Below are 21,177 nucleotides of genomic sequence, written 5' to 3'. Positions count from 1 at the left end.
GGGTGATAGTTGATACGGAGGCCTTGTAAGTTTTGCTTTTTATGTCTTCTTGGTTCCCTCAAAGTCTTGAAACTTCCAGAAGTCATTGAATTTAGCGAAGGCTTGGTTCATTACCTCCATTGGAGACTTGTTCTTCATCTAGAAGATGAGGTCGTTTCGAGCGAGCCAGAGCTCCCAAACGATAAAGAAACTGAGGCTAATAAATCTCCTGGCCTCCCACTTGTCTGGCGGTTTCCTGTGTAATAGTACTTGAAGCATCTCCGGTACATCCATTAGATCCGTGGAGGGCGGACGGTAGCCGAAAGGGGAAAGGAACCAAACTCTTCTTGCAAAATCACAGGTGAGGAAGAGATGGCCTGCCGTTTCTTCAGTCTCGCATCCTCTGGGGCATGTGTATTCAACCCTGACTTGCCTGCGTCGAAGGTTATCTCCTGTTTGTATTCCTTCTGCACAGATTCGCCATATGAGGTGCCTGATTTTAGGGAAAGTATGCGCCTTCCAGATCAGTTTCCATATGTCTTTTGAAATTGATTTCCACCTCTGAATATGTGAAGTCGTTGGATGTTGTAGATCTTCTGCCACTTTTTTATTTGACAAAGCATGATATGCAGATTTCACTGAAAAGTGACCTCTTTTATCAGCTCCCCAGATCAGAGCGTCTTCAGTAGGTAAGATACCTAATGGAATTTTACTGATTACCAAGGTTTCTGTAGGAAGAAAGATTTGTGAGAGAAGATGAATATTCCAGCATCTCTTGTGCGAGTCTATGAGATCTTCCACCAGCCGAACTTGACAATCCTTTGGTCGTGGAGATTTTACTTTGTCGTCCAAGGAGTTTTGTAACCAACGATCTCCCAGATCTACACCTGATTGCCAATACCGATTTTCCATCGTAGCTGCTCTTCCAGGACCTTTTTTCCTTCCATGATGCTATGCCAGGCCCAGCTTGGGTTTTGCCCCATGGTTGCATTAAGGAAATCTCTCCTTGGGAAGTAGATCGCCTTTGTGAATTTAGCCCATAATGAGTCTGGCTGACTCCATAATCGATGCGCAACCTTTTGAAGCAAGGCAAGGTTATGTCTCTGGTTGTCCCTCAATCCTAAGCCCCCTGAATCTTTAGATAGACATAATCTCTTCCAACTAATCCAGTGGATTTTCTTTTTTTCCCCATAGTTTCCCCAGTAGAAATTTGCACTGTTTTTGCGCAAGTTTGCGTGGATACTCTTTGGGATCTTGAAATGGGAGCTGGCAAATTGTGGAAGCGCCATCGCCACAGATTTGAGCAAGATTTCTTTACCCGCTGGGGACAGCAGCTTCATCTTCCAACTTTCGAATTTCCTTTAAATTCTTTCAGTGAGGAAGCCGAAGGTATTCGCCTTGGATATTCCTATTTCCGGAGGTAAGCCCAGGTATTTTGTTGGTGCCTTCGTGTATGATATTCTCAAAATTCTGGAGAACCATCTTCTAAATCTCAATGGAGGATTTGGGCTGAAGATTAAGCTGGATTTTCGCAAGTTAATCACCTGTCCACTTCCCTTGCAGTAGCTGGTTAGAGTGACTTTAATATTTTGGACTTTCTCTAGGGTTAACTCAGTAAAGAGTAGGGTGTCATCTGCAAAAAGTAGATGGGAGCAGATGGGAGCAGATGGGAGATAGCTGGTGCCCTTTGCTTGATTGAAATACCTCTGATTCTATCTGTCATTTCTTCTTGATTAATGAGGGCACTAAATCCTTGAGCACAAAGGATAAATAGAGCAAGGGATAAAGGATCTCCTTGCCGAATCCCTCTTGTAGGGGTGATAGCAGTACTGATGTTCCCATTAATAAGCAATTTATAGGAGACCGATGTCACACTACTCATAACAAGAGAAATCCAGGAGGGCTGAAAACCCAATTTGTGCAAGATTGCCTGTAGGTATCTCCACTCAACTTGATCATAAGCTTTTTTCATATCAAGTTTAATGCCCAATAACTTCTTTCCTTTTTTCCTCTTTTTGATATAATTGAATAATTCATGTGTCATAAAAATGTTGTCTGATATGAGCCTTGAAGGGACAAAAGCTGACTGATAGGGGCTGATAATCTTCAGCAAATACTCCTGAAGACGATTGGCAATAATTTTTTATATCACTTTGGAGACCACATTTCCAAGACTAATCGGTCTAAATTTATCAGCCGTATTTGGGCAGGGCACCTTAGGAATGAGGCAAATGTAAGATTCATTGATATTGGACTCCATCTGACCTGTTGCAAAAAACTCAAGCACACAGTTAATTAAAGCAGGGCCAGTGGTAGCCCATAATTTTTGGAAGAATATGGGGGGTAATCCATCAGGGCCAGGTGATTTGAGAGAACTCATGGCAAGAAGGACAGCCTTGATTTCATCAGTGGTGGGAGGGGTGCAGAGTTTATGGTTCATTTCAGGTGTGACTACAAATTGTGTGGCTGATATAATTTTCTCTAGCTCTCCATCATCTATAGCTGCAGAAGTAAAGGCCTGTGTGAAGTGGGAGGTAAGAATATCTGTGATTTCTTTTTTGCTTGTAGTCCACTCATTATTGGAATTCTTGAGCTTGAGAATTTTATTGATTTGTCTTCTTTGCAAGGTGGTTGCATGAAAGAAAGTTGTGTTACAGTCACCTTCCTTGAGCCAAGAAATCCTGGATTTCTATAGCCATAGTTGCTCCTCTTTAGTTAACTCTAGAGCCAATAAGCTTGTAAGTCTGTTGATTTTTTCTTGCGAAAACACTGCCTCCGGTACTTGCTGCTCTTTTTCCAATTCAGCAGTTAATTGGTTGATATTTTGTTGGATATTACCAAAGGTTGTTTTGTTCCAGGTGCAAAAGGAAGCTTGTGTTTCTCTCATCTTCGTTGTTAACTGCCTAGCAGCCGAACCATGATAATGTTTTCCCCAGATATCAGAAGCTAATGATGTACTTTCAAGATGGCTGAGCCAAGCTTGTTCAAATCTGAATGGTCTCTTCCCTTTAGTAGTACTGCTGGTAAAATCAAGGAGTAGAGGGGCATGATCAGAGCCAAATATAGGGTGTACTACTAGAACAGCCTCTGGGTAAATGTGTCTGCATTGTAAGTTGCATACACCTCTATCCAATCTGATCCGAATGGAAGCTTGACCTACTCTCTTGTTCGTCCAAGTATACCATGCACCATTGTAGCCTAAATCAAGAAATTCACAGGTATTTAGCATACTTTTGAATCTGGCACAATCATGAGAGAAATTTCTTGACCCACCAATCTTTTCCCTCCAGCCCAAGTGAGCATTAAAATCTCCAATGCATAACCAAGGCTCATTTCTACTAGCGGCAATGTGTTCTAGCCTCTCCCAAGTATGATATCTATCCTTCTTAATAGGATCACCATAAAGAAAAGTAGCAGAAAAGGGAGGTTCATCCAATATGGTAATGGTTGTATCAATCAATCGACTATCAGCTGATAAAATGTTTACTTGCAGGTGAGGCTTCCAGAATAGAGACAGACCGCTGCAGGTATCTATTGGAGGCACATGAAATGACCCAGAATATTTGAAAGGAGCTTCTAGTTTCTTGACATAGAATGTTGGTTTCCTTGTTTCCATTAAAAAAAGAATGTCAGGTTGTTCCTTTTTAATCAAATTCTTCAGGAACCTTTGTGTAACAAGGTTACCAATACCCTGCACATTCCAACTCAGAAGCTTCGCTGGTGCCCATGGAGGATCTGCTGCACGTCCACGGGCGTATCCATTAAAAAATGATGAGTTACTGAGTCATGTTCCATTGGCATAGCTGGAGTATCTGCAGTTGGTATGGTTGAGCAAACAGGGGTTGAAGGAGATGAAGGGGCAGCGGGTGGGATGGGCTTGGTTGGGGAAACTGAGTTTGAAAGATCACGACCCGATCGAGGTCGTTTATGTTGCTTGCTTGATGTAGGTAGGGTCTTTTCAGTATTATGGAAACATGGGCTTGGTGATGGGTTTTGTTTCTGATGAATTTGGTCCAGCATAAATGGGTTTGCAAGGTTGGGTTCCGAGGGAACAGGGTTAATGGTTTGGAGAGCAGAGGGCTGGTCTGGGGGGCCCATGTTTAGGTAGGGATGAGTGGGAGGCGTATTGGAAATAGTGACTCTAGACATATGAGGTAAGAGTTGCAGCATTTGATGTTGCCAAAAGGCTAGCGGGGGCATTGGGGTTTGCAGATGGGCCGCGAAGTTGGGATTTGGATAAAAGCCCATTGTAGTGGGGCTAAGTGGGGTGATTGGGCTCCCCTGGGGTGAGATTGGTTGTGGGCCATATTGATAGTGCTGGTGGGGATGGTACAGATATGGATAAGGCAATTGGGTATACTAAGGTATTGTATTTGACTGCAGGGGTATGTTTGGCATGGGCTGAGGAGTGGCTGCGTGAGGCATGATAGTGGGGACCATCTCAAAGTCGTTATTTGCAGTGGTCAGGTGTTGCAGGTCCGTACTTACAGTGGTATGTGCAGCTATTGCAGTGGTAGCAAGTACGTTCTGTTGCACGTTAGTTGATCGTCTTCTTTCCTCTTCACCGACACCAATGACCTGAAGCGTTTTCGCTCCACTTTCCAGAAGCCTGGGAGATGGTGGTATCCCTCAAATTTGTTCCCCAAAGACAGTTGTTGTAAACTCCTCGCAGAATTCATCTTCCTCACAACCATGATTTATTTGGTGCTCAATCTTCGCCTCGTACATGGTATTGCATCTCGTTCGGTCATGCCCAAGGAGGCCACAATATTCGCAGTAGAGAGGCAACTTTTCATATTTAACTTTAACCAAAGTTGAGTCTCCATTCTTTCTTTGGACTTTGAGGGATTTGTGAAGCTGGTGATTGATAGTCATTGTAGTACGAACCCTTTGGTATCTTATTTGTTCTCCGTACTGCAGACCTGAAATCACCATCGCCTTCCTGGGTTTTCCAAGCGGGGTAGCAAGCTTCAAGGCTAGGTTGGGGTTTGCTAGTTCTTGTGGCATATCATGTAATTGGATCCATATATCATATGTGTTGAAGCTCCAAAGATGTTCCGGATTCCAATATTCAAACATTACCAGATTTGTAGCCACATACCAGGGGCTTTCCTCAATCACATTTTTAAGATCTAGTTCATTCTCAAAATGAAATAAATAAATGGATTCTGACAGAGGAAATACCTCTACCTTAGCTATGGTGTTCCGAGCTTTAAAGAGACCTTCAGTGATAGCTTGTGTCCGAAACCGCCTTCCTTCCATGATTTTTCCAGCTAAGGTTTTGGTTGAAGAAAATAAGGGCCGATCATCATCTTCGTCTTCCAGAATGTAAGCTGGTGGGTTATCATCTTGGTGTAAAGGGTTGTTTAGATGAGGACGCCATTAGTAAAGACACAGAGAAGAAGAGAGATAGAATCACTCGACTAAGCGAGGAAAGGCACTCTCAGCAGAGAGGAAGGAAAAATTGATTAACCGCAGTATAGATGCAATATACGTCTTAATTATTTACAAAGTTGCAAATAGTCGTTCAGAAAAATCTTTTTGTTTTCTAATTTCTCAAAAGCATAAAAAGGAAAAGTGACAAGTCATTGGTATTTGTCAAGAAATTTCATACAAAACACTGAAAAAGTAAGTGACAGGAACTTTCACCTTTTTGTTTTTCTTTTTTTGTGGAAGGAAATTTTCGGTTCGGTTTTTTCTTCGTTATTGAAATATAAAATAAACTAGAAAAAAAATACTCAAGTAAGTTCTCCCCATGTTTAGGTTTCTCGAGTTTTTCACATTTCCGTTTTTCAAGACAACTCAAGGAAAGAGATTGTGTATTTTTTCAGTTTAGTAAAAGTTTTCATTTCTTCCTTTTCATTCAAACTTGATTCCAGCACTCAAATCTGGATTTATAATCTCAAATAAACCTCTCTCAAATAAGGGTTTCAGAATAGTTATAATGTGAACAGGCTTAGGGCACATGAAATCTTAGAAAAACTAAAAAGAGGGAGAAAGGGTAGGGGGAGATTAGAAGAAGTACATCGAATGGCTGAATGACAAATTAAACTCACAATGTAGTGAGTTTTTCACTTTTTTTTTTTTTTCTTCTTAATTTAATAAAAGTTTCCATTTCCCCCTTTTCCCCTTTAACTTGATTCTAACACTCAAATCCATATTTATAATCTCAAATAACCTTTTCTTGAGTAAGGATTTCAGAATAGTTATAATATTAACACGTTTAAAAGGGGATACGAAATCCTATAAAAAAACTAAAAAGAGGGGAAAAGGGGAGGAAAATTAGAAAAACTACATCAAATGGCTGAATCACAAATTAAACTTGACAATTCAATGACTTCTAAAAAAGAAAGAAAAAAGAAAAAAGAAAAAGAAAAGAACCACTTGAGAGGAAAAGAATACAATATCACTAAGATAATTTTTGAAAAAAAAAATCATTTTCATCACTTTAATAGGTTTCTATTTGAGTGAGAAAATATAATAATAAAAGAAAATAGAAACTACTGATAAAATTATAATTTTTTCTTGCACATATAAACTTCTTTTATTGCTTCATACCATGTTTATAAAGTGAGTTCTTAGTAGTGAATTTCTTCTTAAATATATGACGGAAGGATGATAAAGAAACACAATTCTCTATCTATTAAGACGATTGTAAAGGAAATATAATCCTCTATTAGTTAAAGAAGTATGAGGAAAATATAGTTCTTTACACATTAGAATAGAGAATCCCAATTGAGTTCATATCACTTCTCCGTTAGAGAAGAACAATGTATTCTCTTAACCCTTTTTTTTGTCTTAATTAAAATTTTTTTATTACATAAATAGAAATGAGGTTTATTGAAAAGGACCATATGATGATGTAGTTATCGTAGTTATTTGAAAAGAATCTCTTTTATAGATAAATGAGAAAAAACCATGTATTGATGTAGTCATCAGATATAATTTTTCTTTTAAATAATAAATATACTTGACTATAAACAAAAGGAATTTATATGTAATTTACCCTTAATTATTGACAATGATACGACAAAAGTTTGGTGGCTCTGTAAAACCTTTTTGTTTTTTAATTTCTCGAAAAAAGGAAAAGCATACAATGCAAGGTGACAAGTCAATACTCAATATTATTTATTAGAAAATTTCATATAAAACATCCATAAAGTGAAAGTAAAGTGACAGGAACTTTCACTTTTTGTCTTTGTTTTCCCCAAAGAAAGTTTTCTTTATTTGGTATTGTTATCAACGCGGTTTCCTAGAAATATCTTTATATATTTGAGTTTTCATTGGCGACAAGGTCTCAGTATTGATCGAAATTTGGATGGAGATTTTAATCTAGATCGCTTGTTGCAAAAGTGATTTTCAATACTTAAGCTTGATGTCGTTTTCATCTCAACTGTACACTGCAGATGAAAACGCGATGCACTAAGCAAAAGAGCACTAAAGCAAGACTAGCTGGTTTCCACCCAGACTCCTTGTTTGACTGCTGGGTGTGGATGTGGATTCAACTCATCAACTCATCTACTGTAGTACCTAATCTCATATCTCAAACGGATTTCTCCTTTACAAAGAGAATTAGCAAGAACGGATCGAACTTCCAGTCTCTGCTTCAATCAACATTTCTCTACATCTGTTTGCAAGATCTCATCTCCATGGAGCCATTACCCCAACAACAGATACTGATGCCATATCAAGTCGCTGGATCTTGTTCATTTTATGATTTTGGTGGATCTTCTTCAAGTTACGATGATGTTGCTGCATCTTCTTCAAGTTCGAATATCTCTGGATCTTCTTCAAGTTATGATGTGTTTATCAACTTCAGAGGTGAAGACACCCGTAAAACATTTGTTGGTCATCTTTATGAAGCTCTAAAGGATCGTGGAATCCATGTTTTCATAGATAGCGAAGGTATGTGGAAAGGAGAAGACATCGGGCCACAACTTATCCAAGCAATAAAAGGCTCCAAACTCTCCATCGCCATCCTCAGTGAACGATATGCAGAAAGCAAATGGTGCCTGCGGGAGCTTGCTCAAATGATGGAATGTCATCAAACCAATGGTCAGATCATTTTACCCATTTTCTTCAATGTTACCGCATCAGATGTTAAGAATCAGAGTAGAAGTTTTGAGATTTCCCCTCATAGATATGGCAAAGAGGCTCTTGAAACTCTTACAAAATGGAGGGAAGCTTTGAGGGCAGTTGGTGATAAGAATGGATGGGTTTTTGATAAAGGGTGAGCCTCATTGATATGAAATCACGACCAATTGTGTATGTATTTCTGAATTCTGTTGATTTCCTTTTTTTCTTTTGTTCACTAATAAATCTGATCGCTCGCAGGGATCAATCTGGGTTAGTCAGTGAAGTTGTTGAAGAAGTTTGGAACCGATTGCACATGCAGTCATCCTTGACTGGCGCTAGATATCCTATTGGAATGGAATCACGTCTACAATCTGTATTATCTCTGCTACCAGAAACCGGCTCCAACGGCGTTCAGTTCTTAACCATATGCGGCATGGGGGGTATCGGGAAGACAACTCTTGCAGTAGCTGTGTACAATCGTATATTCAAAAACTTCAGCAAGAGTTGTTTTCTTGAAGATGTAAGAGACCAAGCATCACGCAATGGTTTGGTAAATTTGCAAGAGAAACTCATTTCCACTATCTTTGGTAAAGAAAGCCAAAAAAGCATAGGCAACTCTAGAGAAGGATCAACATTGATAAAAGCTAGACTTCAAAAAATAGATGTGCTTCTCATTCTTGATGACGTAGATGATCATACCCAATTAGATGCATTGGCTGGTGGTCTCGATTGGTTCGGTCCTGATAGTACTATAATCGTAACAACCAGAGATCGAAACATTTTGAGTAGAGTGCCTGTGAATATGAGAAAAATATATGAGCCTAAAGAATTGAATGAAGAACAAAGTCTTCAACTCTTCAGCTCATATGCTTTTCCAACAAACAGAATTCCTGAGGATTTTACGCAGCTTTCAATCGATATAGTACGTACTACAGGGGGTTTGCCCTTGGCTTTGGAGGTTCTGGGTTCTGACTTATCCTTTACAGAAGATAAAGAAGTATGGGAAAGCATGCATCGAAGGTTGAAACTAATCCCTCATGATGATATCTATAGAAAGTTGGTGATAAGCTACGATAAACTAGATGACATTGAGAAAGCAATGTTTCTTGATGCGGCATGCTTTTTCAAGGGATGGAAGGAAGAAGATGTACTTTTAATATGGGAGGCTTGCGGGTATGAACCAAAATGCCACATGGAAATTCTCAAAAGAAAATCACTCTTAAAGATTGACATGTGGAATGAGTTTGTGATTCATGACCAAATTCGAGATATGGGCAGGAAGATTTCACACAATGGAAGCCCTAAAGAACCCAATAAACATAGCAGATTATGGTCTCTTGAAGACTGCAAGGATGTAGTAAATGGTGGTAAGGTAAAAGTAAATTTATAAGATTTTTTTTCCTTTCCTTTTATTTTTCCTCTTCTTTTGTAGTACATACGTAATGAAATAAAGTGCATGCACTAGTAGAGAGCATACACAAATATTATGGAGCACTACACGTACGGGAAAAGCCTAAAACGTTTTTATCTTTTTCATTTTTAATTTACTTGTTGGATTAATTCTAATGCAGGGGAGTGAAATGGTTGAAGGTATTGTATATAACTCACATTCGTCAAGTAATATATATGTTAAAGGCTTGGAGATGATGCCCAAATTAAGATTATTACAACTTAGGGGGCAAACCTCAAAGAGTGACTTTCAGTGTCTTCCTTCTACATTGAGATGGCTGAGTTGGATTGATTGTCCCTCACAAAAGCTACCGGCTGATTTTTATCATGATCAACTAATTATGCTAGAGTTATATCTTGGTCAGTTTAAACAAACTTGGCAGGCTAATAAAAGAGGAGGATGTTGCAACTTGATCGAGTTTGAATTTGAAAATAAGGTACGTTTCTTATTTTGCTTCCTTTTCTTCAGTCATTTACACAAACAAATAAAAATTAATTCGACATTCCCAATTGGCAATTCACTGACATTTTTTTTTGTAATAATGTTTTGCAGCAATTTCGAAAACTAAAAATTCTTCGAATCTGTAGTTATTACCGGTTGATCAAGTCTCCTAATTTCTCTTGCAAGTTTCCTCTCTTAGAGAGGTTGTATATTACTGATTGTAGATATTTGGTTGATCTACATGAATCCATTGGACAGCTTGAACAGCTGGTTTACTTGAACTTAGAAAAATGTCATAGTCTTGAGAAACTCCCAAGCAGCATGTGTAGGTTGAGTTCTCTCCAAGAGCTTATCCTCAGTGGTTGTAAAAAATTGGTTGATTCTCCAATCTTCTCTGAATGCTTTTGCTTAAAGAAGTTATACTTTGATGGCTGTGTGTCTTTGGTTGATCTACATGAATCCGTTGGACGACTTCCACAATTGGTTTACTTGAACTTGGAAAACTGTCAAAGTCTTGAGAAACTCCCAAGCAGCATGTGTAGGTTGAGTTCTCTCCAAGAGCTTATCCTCAGTGGTTGTGAAAATTTGGTTATGTCTCCAATCTTTTCTGAATGCTTTTGCTTAAAGAAGTTATACTTTGATGGTTGCGTGTCTTTGGTTGATCTACATGAATCCGTTGGACGACTTCCACAATTGGTTTACTTGAACTTGAAAAACTGTCAAAGTCTTGAGAAACTCCCAAGCAGCATGTGTAGGTTGAGTTCTCTCCAAGAGCTTATCCTCAGTGGTTGTGAAAATTTGGTTATGTCTCCAATCTTTTCTGAATGCTTTTGCTTAAAGAAGTTATACTTTGATGGTTGCGTGTCTTTGGTTGATCTACATGAATCCGTTGGACGACTTCCACAATTGGTTTACTTGAACTTGAAAAACTGTCAAAGTCTTGAGAAACTCCCAAGCAGCATGTGTAGGTTGAGTTCTCTCCAAGAGCTTATCCTCAGTGGTTGTAAAGAATTGGTTGAGTCTCCAATCTTCTCTGAATGCTTTTGCTTAAAGAAGTTATACTTTGATGACTGCGTGTCTTTGACTTATTTACATGAATCCATTGGACAGCTTCAACAGCTAGTTTACTTGAACTTGGAAAGTTGTCAAAGTCTTGAGAAACTCCCAAGCAGCATGTGTAGGTTGAGTTCTCTCCGAGTGCTTATCCTCAGTGGTTGTGTAGAATTGGTTGAGTCTCCAATCTTCTATGAATGCTTTTGCTTAAAGAAATTATACTTTGATGGCTGCGTGTCTTTGACTTATTTACATGAATCCATTGGACAGCTTCAACAGCTAGTTTACTTGAACTTGAAAAGTTGTCAAAGTCTTGAGAAACTCCCAAGCAGCATGTGTAGGTTGAGTTCTCTCCGAGTGCTTATCCTCAGTGGTTGTGTAGAATTGGTTGAGTCTCCAATCTTCTATGAATGCTTTTGCTTAAAGAAATTATACTTTGATGGCTGCGTGTCTTTGACTTATTTACATGAATCCATTGGACAGCTTCAACAGCTAGTTTACTTGAACTTAGAAAACTGTCAAAGTCTTGAGAAACTACCAAAAAATATAGTTCAGTTGGGTTCCCTCGAGTCGCTCGTTCTCACAGGTTGTGTTTCACTCAACGAGTTGCCCGACTCCATTGAAGAGTTAAAGAAGCTGAAGGAATTGAAAATAGAGGATCATTTACTCCTCCATAAAACAGTCTCTCTAGAGAGTATGACGTCCTTGTGTAAACTTGTTGTTGGAGATTGTGTACGTTTCTCCATTTTGGAGGGCCCTTGTGGCTGGCGCTGTCGATTTTCATACTAGTTTTCCATTTTTGCCGGTACGCATACCAAAAGTGAAATGGATGAAAATGTTGTGCTGCAAGGGTTTAATAGTATATGCGAGGCCGTTTAGAGGGTTTGTAGTGGCAAGTTACAGGGAAATTGGTGAATTGACCGAAGCTGATCATGGCTGCGTCCTGACAAATCGTGCTTCACATGAGCGGACCCAGGTGAGTGAGTGATTGATGATGAGAGCGAGGTAGTTTCTTTTGTTCTATTCGTTTGACTGACTATTGTATATATATGGATGGTTTCTTATTTTACAGTTGGATTACGGATTTGGTTGGGAACAAATTTGGGTGTGTTTGCGAAAGACGAACTGTGGTTACTTGATTCCTAGTGATGTTCTCTATAGCGGCAGCAGGTTAATTTTGCATGTTTCTCTTAGACCTGAAGACTACCTTGTTGATGAATTCGTTCTGAAAATTGAATCTTGTATCCATGATCATCATGGCGCGAGCAGCCTTGAGGAGGAAACGAAAATCTACCACGAAACATGGCTGAAAATCTGGTTTTCCATTCCGTCGAGGATGAATGGAGATATGGTCTACCGTCTACATTCACGAATTCGAAGGGATTGATTGGTTTGGATTGCAGCTGGAAGGCGGAGAGGCTATTGAGATCTCACGTATGAGCCTACAATTCAGAAATACTACTCTTCCTGTGCAGCCACAAGGGAATCTCTTCTTAGTCAAAGAGAATATCGATGATGACTTGGAGACGTTTTATAGTCAATTCCGTGCAGGCCCTTGTGCTGGAGGATTTGCTGTGGTTCTAGGACATTAAAGAAATCCTCTCTCCAGAACCATATGATCGATCCATCCATCCATAGAGGTGCTGCCCCCTTCTCTTATCTGTTAATTGTTGCTATATATCCTCCGCTTTGTTTGATGAATAGACATATATTTACTAGAGATGAGCCAGAGACTGCTCTTTTCTTACATTTACTGTGAAAAATGAATCTAAGAAATTATATATAGAAAATGTAATGTTACATATACTATCCTTATTTAAAATTCATTTCAATTTTAGCGTTCCCTTGGCCCATATAAATTTCTTTTGAATCATAATCAAACCAAGATGCAGTGGGTGGGGGGGGGGGGGTCCAACCCAAGACCTGAGCATCGTCATCACCACAAGCTATGATTATGATGCTCTCATGGGTGATCATGTAGGCAGTGCCTGCCGTCCCGTGTTGTATGTGATATGTTTTCTGATTCATTAATGAATTGATTTGTATTCTATGTATAAAACATACTCAGTATCAACAACAAATATCTCTTAATTGCATGGACTAAATTTTTCAAAACCTGAAAAAGGGAAAAAAAAAATTTCTCAGCTCTACATTCTCCCCTCTACATTCTCCCCTCCTTGTCAATTATCTAATCTCGGAAGTCTAGCTCTTAAAGGTCGCAGGACGCAACTCCATATCTAGACAAATCAACTCCTCTTTTTTGCCACCATGTGAGAATGTGTCCCTCGTTCTTTTACTATTCTTGGTCATTTCTATTGCCTGAGATTTTATTTTTATAGCTTGTTTATGTCAAAATTTGGAGATTATTAGGGATTCACATCCTCTATAATTCCTTTCCCTACAATTCCCTCTTAAGATTGTACCATGTGGCATTAAGTAATCCAATGGTTACCCAATTCAAACTAAATTTGAATTTTATTTAAAGTCACCCATAAATTTGAATTTTATTTAAACTCTAGTTTGAATTGGGTGGCCCTTGGATTACTTAATGCCACATGGCACAATCCTAGGAGGGAATTGTTGGAAAAGGAATTACAGAGCATGTGAATCCGATTATTAGTGGGTAGCTCTGCAAAAACTTTTTGAATTTTCTTCTGATTTAGGATGGAAATTTTTTGTTTCTTTAATTTGTGTGTTGAAATGTAATTATTCATTTATTTATTGTTGAAGCAGTCTTCCCTTTTTTTTTTCTTTTTTTTTTTTATGGGTTGTGGAGTGTTTGGACCCTCCACTTGTCAGGGTGGAGGTCTGTGCTCCCCTCATACCTCTCCATATATTATATAGGAGATAGACCCACATTTGAGTTTTGACTAGATTAATTAGAGGTGGGACCCTAGTAAGCCCCTTCTAGTGTGTGTTGAAATGTTTGAAAGAAATACAAAGCTCCACTCCTGATTGGTAAAGAATCTAGATTTAGATGTTATGGTCAAAATGTGAATTGGGTTGCATTTATATTCTACTTTGTAATTGTCTACTACTGAAGTACATATTTCATGTCTCTCTATGTTTTTTGTTTTTTGTTTTTTTTTTTTTTTTTTTTCTCTGTAAGGTTATTTATTTAAAAAAAAAAAGTGGGGAAATTTACGTCAAGAAATCTTATATTTGCAAGCCCTACCTTCTCCCTCACACCCCTAATATTTCAGAAGAATAACTATAATAGAAAAATATCTTCCCTATAGGAAGAGTAATGTAGATACCGAATTTGATTGATCAAAACAGTACCCAAATAGGACATTTTCACAGGGAGACAATTGCAAATTTGATGGACTTAAAGTGAAACAAAGTTTAGGTGGGAAAGAGGGCTGAAACTAGAATGGTATTATAACGGGCTAAATAGATATTCCAATAGGGGCAGAACTATAATGAAGAAAGTGACAATAACAATGTAACACGTAACACCCGGGCTTCACACCGCAAGGTGGATCGATTGGATCGAACACCAACCTACCTTGATCAAACACAAGGGTTCTCCAAAGAGGAGGAATGCTAGCAAGCAATTTGATTTCAATTCATCAGTTGTGTCTTCACCACTTACATAAGTCTCTTTATATAGCATTTTAAAGAGACATAAACACTAATGGCAACATCCAACCATTAGCTAACACCACCTACCTATTAATAACTCAACTACTACCTAACTCTTGACAAAGGAGAACTCTTTTGACAATGAATTCTCTTATTTTCAAACCAAAGCCCATTTTATTGATTTTCCAACAACTAGACTTAGGCTTAGATCTAGGCTATGAGGTTCAACATATGTGGCTTAACTTTAACGCACTAAAACAGCCTTAGCCCATGAAAACCATGGGCTGATTCAGGTGACAACTTTAGGCCCATCAAAGATGGGCCTAACCCAATGAGCTTCTCCTTTTGTAAATATGTCTTCAATTTTGCATCAAAGAGCCTATAATCTAAGTTTGATTGTCCATCCTACTTTTTTTCTCTCCATTAAAAGTCAATCAATTTTCACAATTTCGTAAAAAACTATATTCTCTTGCCTACTTTTTGAGATTTTTCTTTCTTCATCTATGCCGGTAGACATTGAGCGAAGCTATGTCTCTCTATATTAAAAGAGACTGGCAAGAAATAGATAAAGAATGTTTAGTTTATTTTTATTTTTTTAAAGTTCCGTAGCCAAATATTTGTTTATTCTCACATAATTTGTGTATGTTCTTATTGGTCTACTAAGGCACATATGATTCGTGGAAAAGATGCTAATCTGAAAGGATGTAGGTGCTGTACTGTCTTCTCCTATGTGGTTTTTCATTTTCTTTCATTTTGTGCTAATCAATGATAATATGTTGATTAATACAAATGACCTTTCAACAAAAAAATTAATAATGGGTTGACAATTAGCTGTCCCTTGTTTTATTGCTATTTATGATCATCTCTTTTGCTGACTTGTGTGGTACTTCTGATCATTATGAGGTGTATATATATCCTGTATCATGATAAAATGGATAAGGAATACTAAGAGAACGAGCAGAAGTCCAGCTGGACTATTCTCTACTTTAGTTTTGTTTATTGATTTGTAGGAGTTGCTGTACTGCCAAGGGTAAGTGCTTATTAAGATAACTCAAGCACTACAAGAAAACGGGCCTATGGTGGCACTTTGGGTAAGGATACGGCGGCGCCGTATGTTAACTTATAACGGCATTTTCCAAAAAACACCGTCGTATATAGCTTTTTAACGGTGTCTACTAGTAACTGGTAAGACCTTTTAACTTAGAAATGCCGTTGTATGTCTATTTGTACTCTAACATGATATACAATTTTTTAGCGGCGTTTATAAGAAACGCCGTTGTAAAACCTTTTAACCGCGTTTCTAAGAAATGCCGTGGTATGTCTATGTATGTAACTCTAAAACTCGCTACTTGAACGATATATAACTTTTTTAGCGGTGTATGTCTATGTATGTCTATTTCTACTCAAAGATATACTAACTTTTTAGTGGGTTTCTAAGAAACGCCGTTGTAAAATCTTTTAACGGCGTTTCGTATCTCTATTTGTAATTATCCATTTCACTTCTTTCACTTCAGCGTTCATTACAAACGCCGTTTCCCATATTCCTCCCGCCCAAGCCCGCGCCAACATTTCCCTTTGTCTTCAATTCAATAGTTTTTGTTTCTTCGCACAGATCCAACCTGTATCAGCTCCAATCACTAGCGGATGAACAGATCCAAGGCAAACCGAAATAAATGAGGCATTTCTGGAGTTCTTCTTCAAGCATCTTCTTTGGCACATCGTTTTTGCAAATTTCATCGCATTCCCTTTGTCTCGCGCTCTCTCTCGCAAATTTGATCGGTTTTCTCTGTGTGTGCGCCGGCTTCTTTACTTGACAGTCGTTACGACTCAGAGATTTGCGAAGCTTTGAAAAGATTGCTGGTTCTAATTGCTCAAAGCTGATTCCAGGTGGTTTTCACTCTTGAGCAGCAGATATACGCCCGAGATTGTTCGATCCAAAATCTGCCTCTGAGACTCCCTCCTCGTGCGTCTGGTAATTCCATTTATAATTTCTTTCTTTTAGTGTTCTTCTCTGCTCTCCATCTCTCGTGTTAATGAGAAACATCTGCTAGTTGTTCAATAGATAAACCCTTGCATTAGTTATTGTTTGTTTTCTCTTCTGTTGTTCATTATGTGTTGAATTTCTTCATTCTGTTTGATAGCCAGAGATTACTAATTAAGACATCCAAATCTACTTTTATTGGATGATTTAGTTGTTTACCATGTGATATTTAAGTAATGTCTTGGTTGATGATTTAACTTTTTTTCCTCATCAGGCCGCAGGTCAATGTGACTTTTTTATTTTTGTTTTTTGCTTCCAATGATGCATTCTGACCTACTTTTCTAATAGTTATCATATTTGGAATATTAAACTTAATTTATTCTCACTTCTATTCTTGTAATATCCTGTGGGCGTTTCAGTATGAATTCATCAATTTTCTTAAACACCCGATTCCCTTCTTGAAATGGTCTTGCAAAGACAGCACCACTTAGTACCATTCTTCTTTAATGAGACAGATTAAGGAAATTTGGTTCCATGTCTGAATTGTTGTTCCATTCAATGAACCTCAGTCATTGTTTACACTAGTGTTCTGAAATTCAGGGGAATTGCAGAGAATTGTGTGAAAGTAGGATTCAAGAGGATAGGCCACATTGGTGAAGTACATAAGTAGTTTCCTTGGCATGTTATCCCACCCATGTATACAGTATTCCATGAAAGCTCTGCTCATGATGAACCATGGAGAACCTGCTCAGCAGGATTAAAACATTAAGAACCAGTAACCTAAGTGTTTGTCAGTGAGCTTTAAAATTCTGTAAACTTTATCTAGTCCAATAGCTTTAGTGCTGTAGCTGATGAAGTTGAGATCTTTTGGCAAGAACGTGAAGGCATGAAGGAGATCTGCAAAGAAGAATCAGTGTTTTCTAACATGATGAGTAATTGACTTCATGGTTCACATCAACAGTATTAGATTTGGTTGATTTCTTTCAAGAAAAATAACTGTCAATGATTATTGCAATACAATAAGGGAAAAAGAGAGGAGATTATTTACCCATAGCATCCAAGTCTGACCATCACATTCTTGGAAGAGAACCATTCTCAACCCATACACTAAAACCATATCTTTTTCAATATCTCTTCTTCTTCTTCTTCTGTTTTCTTTAAAGAAAAATCTGTTACATAAATCCGGCTGCCAGAGAGATTGCGGTATGATCTTTTGTTTCAATTAAATTTAGTTTATAGAGAATACCTAATAATTTCTATCATGGTACAAACTAACTTATTTTACATTTGTTTATAGGAAAAACTTGATAACGAATTAGAGAAACAACTTCTAGAGGTAAGAGACACTCCTGCTGCCTAAGACAATGCTTTTGAGTTAGTCATTGGGAAGGAACGTCCGGGGCGGGTTCGTGGTGCAGGTGTAGGAGTTACGCTTACTAGTCGTCACCTCACTCAAAAAGACAATGAGATGCGATTGGAAAGAGAAAAAAATTGAAAAAAAGTTGGAGAATGAGATCAAAGACATCAAACATAAATTAGTGGAGAAGGAAAAAGATCATAGTCAACTTTGGCTTGAAATGACCCAATTAACTCAACTTGTAATGGATAGGCTTGGTTCACAAGGTTCAACTCACTTATAGACCAAGGACTCTCAGTCACAGATATGGTTGCTCTTGTGGTTAAGTAAGCTTCTCATGATCCCCAGATTTTGACAACTGTGAAATGAACTGGATGTATTTTTGAGCCTTGGAAAGGTTTTATGTGCATTTAAATCTTTGAGGTGATTGATTATTTATTTATTTTGTTTTTCCTGTTTCAGGTTCCACAAACTGGATGGGATAAGTTATTTGTATCTTTAATTCCTGCTAATTCTGGAAAAGCAACAGCAAAGACAACCAAAACAAATGTGAGAAATGGAACGTGCAAATGGGCAGATCCAATCTATGAGACCACAAGACTTCTTCAAGATCCAAAAACCAAAGATTATGATGAAAAGCTGTATAAACTTCTTGTGGCAATGGTATTAATCCTTTTTAATTTCATCTTGCATTTCCATTTTTTATGCTATTTTGAGTTAATTTGTTTGCATGCAATTGAGCATCATCTTACTCCTATGCTTCTTCCATTGTTCAGAAAGCTCTCTGAGAAATTTAAATTCTTCCAAATCAACACTAAATTTTGTATTTGCTGTGGATCTTGTTGACATTAGGGTTCTTCGAGGTCCAGCTGTCTTGGTGAGGCTAACATCAACCTTGCTGATTATGCTGATCCATCAAAGCCTTGTGCTGTTTCTCTGCCTCTTCATGGTGATTCTGGAGCTGTTTTGCATGTGGTTTTTTGTGGATATTTGTTTTTCTAGTTCATCAGTATTTTCAGGATAACAATCTAAACACTTCCACCAACTGGTTTGAGATAATGATTCTTCTTTAGTTCCCTGTTTGGTAATCATGCCCATGATGGAGCTGATTCCTTTACTTTTTTTGATAGTATATAAATCAATCACAAATAAACTGTTTGGCAATTTTTTGTTTTTGGGAGGGAGGGAAGCCCAAGATTTAACATCATTTTCTGCATTTCTATACTTAAATCTTGAATTAGTGACTAGCTTTTGGTTATATGATTCTTGTATTTCATTTATGTTCTGATAAATCTTTCTGCTTAACAGCAAGCAGAGGATGTTTTTGAAAAATGCATCAACTCATATACCAATTAGGAAACTATTAATCTTACAGATTGAAGCATAGAGGGCCCGACTGGAGTGGGCTTTACCAATATGGAGACAATTTTTTGTCTCATCAACGGCTGGCTATAATCGACCCCACTTCTGGGGATCAGCCTCTGTTTAGTGAAGACAAGTCTATTGCTGTAACGGTACTGATTTGACTACAGGAACAGCAATAAGTTTTTTTTCTTTTCTATTTCAAGTAATGAATCCATTGTGTTTGTTTGTGCAGGTGAATGGAATGAAGAGCTGAGAAAGTAGCTGCATAATCACAAGTTCAGGACTGGCAGCGATTGTGATGTCATAGCCCATCTGGTGGGTGTCATGATTTCTCTTTTTTCTTCTTCACTTCAAAGACTAAGCTTTTTGAAACTAAGAAGGCAATGGACGATGCAGGATTGCAAAAGAACCAGATTGATGAGATTGTTCTCGTTGGTGGAAGCACCAGGATTCCCAAGGTCCAACAACTTCTGAAGGATTTCTTTGATGGGAAGGAACCTAACAAGGGTGTGAATCCAGATGAGGCTGTTGCTTATGGTGCTGCTGTACAAGGAAGTATCCTGAGTGGTGAAAAGGTATATTTTGAAGGTTGAACGTTTCCTGATCTGAATCTATTGTTTCTATTTCATCCATTGTTCTTCTCTGTTATAATTCTGGGTCCTGATCCAACCCACATTGGTGGCAGAGGATTTTCTTTTGGGGTCTATTCATTGATCTCTTAATTTTTCATTCTATTAATTATTAATTATTAATTGGATGCATATGGTTGTAGCTGGACGTGATAGGGATCGATGAAGCTCAATTTTTTGAAGACCTATATGATTTCTGTTGTAAGGCAGCTGACGATGATGGCAAGACAGTCATTCTTGCTGGCCTTGATGGTGACTACTTGAGGTACTAAATTTCTCTCCTCTCAGGGAATGCAATTTATGTATATCTATTGCTTATTTGTTTTAATTGTTTTGATATCAATTGGATTAATTTTCCATGCAGGAGAAGCCTTGGTTCTGTTCTTGATGTTGTACCTTTGGTTGATTCTGTAACCAAATTAACTGCTCGATGTGAGATCTATGGTAAGCGAGCTTTCTTTACCTTAAGGAAGAAAGGAGACACAAGCAGAACTGATTGGTGGAAGGTTAGAGTTCTTCATGCGAAAATCAACCATCACAGCTAACAATATTGTGCTAGAATTTAGTTTCTGGTTTCTTCTCTGATCACAATATAAAGAAGAATACTACTGATGAATACCTCGTGATAGCTAATTCCTGATTTATTACTGATTGTATATCACCCAAATGAATTCTTTGACACTTGGAATTAGATGCAAACTATATTGGAATTGTTTAAAAGAATATCAGGCTTCAGAGTTTCTGCTAGGTGTTCCTCTTATTGATTGGCCATGCTGGTCTTTTTACATTACAGTTGCAAGTAAAGGAAGATGAACTGATTAGCTTCAAAAGTGAACTTGCTGACATTGGAGTACTTCATCAAATTGATCAAGAAGAAACATGGGAAAGACATCAGCAAGGACAAATAGGGCAATTGGAAAGCTCAGGATTGTTGATTACATGATTAATTCGTACATTTTGGATTGTTGGTATATGTATAATGGAAAGTGGCACATTTACATTTGTAAAACTGAATTAGATATTCATTTGTAAAATTGAATTTAGCTTTCTGGAAATAATTTATTTTTTAATTCAAAAAACATATCCTGGCGTTTTAGAAACGCCGGCATAAGTAAATCTGCCGTGAAAAAAGAATTTTATAGTCAATGGCGGCGTTTAATAAGCGCCGCCATAACATACTTTTGCCAGCGTTTCCCAGAAACGACAAATAGAACTCCTATAACGGCAATTCCTAAACGCCGGTAAATTTGTCGTTGTAAGT

The 21,177-nt window shown here is 37.9% G+C and overlaps 1 protein-coding gene across 10 annotated transcripts; it reads left to right on the top strand.

Annotated features, from left to right (window-relative positions):
• Positions 1-7,203: 7,203 nt before the first annotated feature.
• On the top strand, positions 7,204-19,773 carry LOC149029178 (TMV resistance protein N-like). 10 transcript variants are annotated; one of them, XM_089140959.1, is made up of 9 exons: positions 7,204-8,209; positions 8,314-9,427; positions 9,627-9,941; positions 10,058-11,975; positions 12,072-12,639; positions 18,385-18,585; positions 18,775-19,436; positions 19,520-19,602; positions 19,684-19,773. In XM_089140959.1, exons 1-4 carry the CDS (start codon positions 7,386-7,388, stop codon positions 11,786-11,788), a joined length of 3,984 nt encoding a protein of 1,327 aa, XP_088997085.1. In that variant the 5' UTR covers positions 7,204-7,385; the 3' UTR covers positions 11,789-11,975; positions 12,072-12,639; positions 18,385-18,585; positions 18,775-19,436; positions 19,520-19,602; positions 19,684-19,773. The 10 variants fall into 10 exon arrangements, with proteins under 10 accessions (XP_088997085.1, XP_088997099.1, XP_088997092.1 ...); XM_089140973.1 differs by having other exon boundaries at positions 18,385-18,871; positions 19,298-19,436; XM_089140966.1 differs by adding an exon at positions 16,472-16,556 and having other exon boundaries at positions 18,385-19,436.
• The last annotated feature ends 1,404 nt before the right edge of the window (positions 19,774-21,177 follow it).

This window comes from Hakea prostrata, chromosome 1 (genome assembly GCF_041222555.1).
Source record: "Hakea prostrata isolate BN-2017 chromosome 1, UWA_Hpros_2, whole genome shotgun sequence".
NCBI lineage: Eukaryota > Viridiplantae > Streptophyta > Magnoliopsida > Proteales > Proteaceae > Hakea > Hakea prostrata.
Note: the sequence above shows the minus strand (reverse complement) of the source record. Positions and strands in the feature narration are given on the sequence as shown.

Coding starts and splice junctions, on each gene's coding strand:
- LOC149029178 (XM_089140986.1), top strand. CDS start 7,386: ATGAAAACGCGATGCACTAAGCAAAAGAGCACTAAAGCAAGACTAGCT. Junction 8,210..8,313: donor GGATGGGTTTTTGATAAAGG/GTGAGCCTCATT, acceptor GATCGCTCGCAG/GGATCAATCTGGGTTAGTCA. Junction 9,428..9,626: donor ATGTAGTAAATGGTGGTAAG/GTAAAAGTAAAT, acceptor ATTCTAATGCAG/GGGAGTGAAATGGTTGAAGG.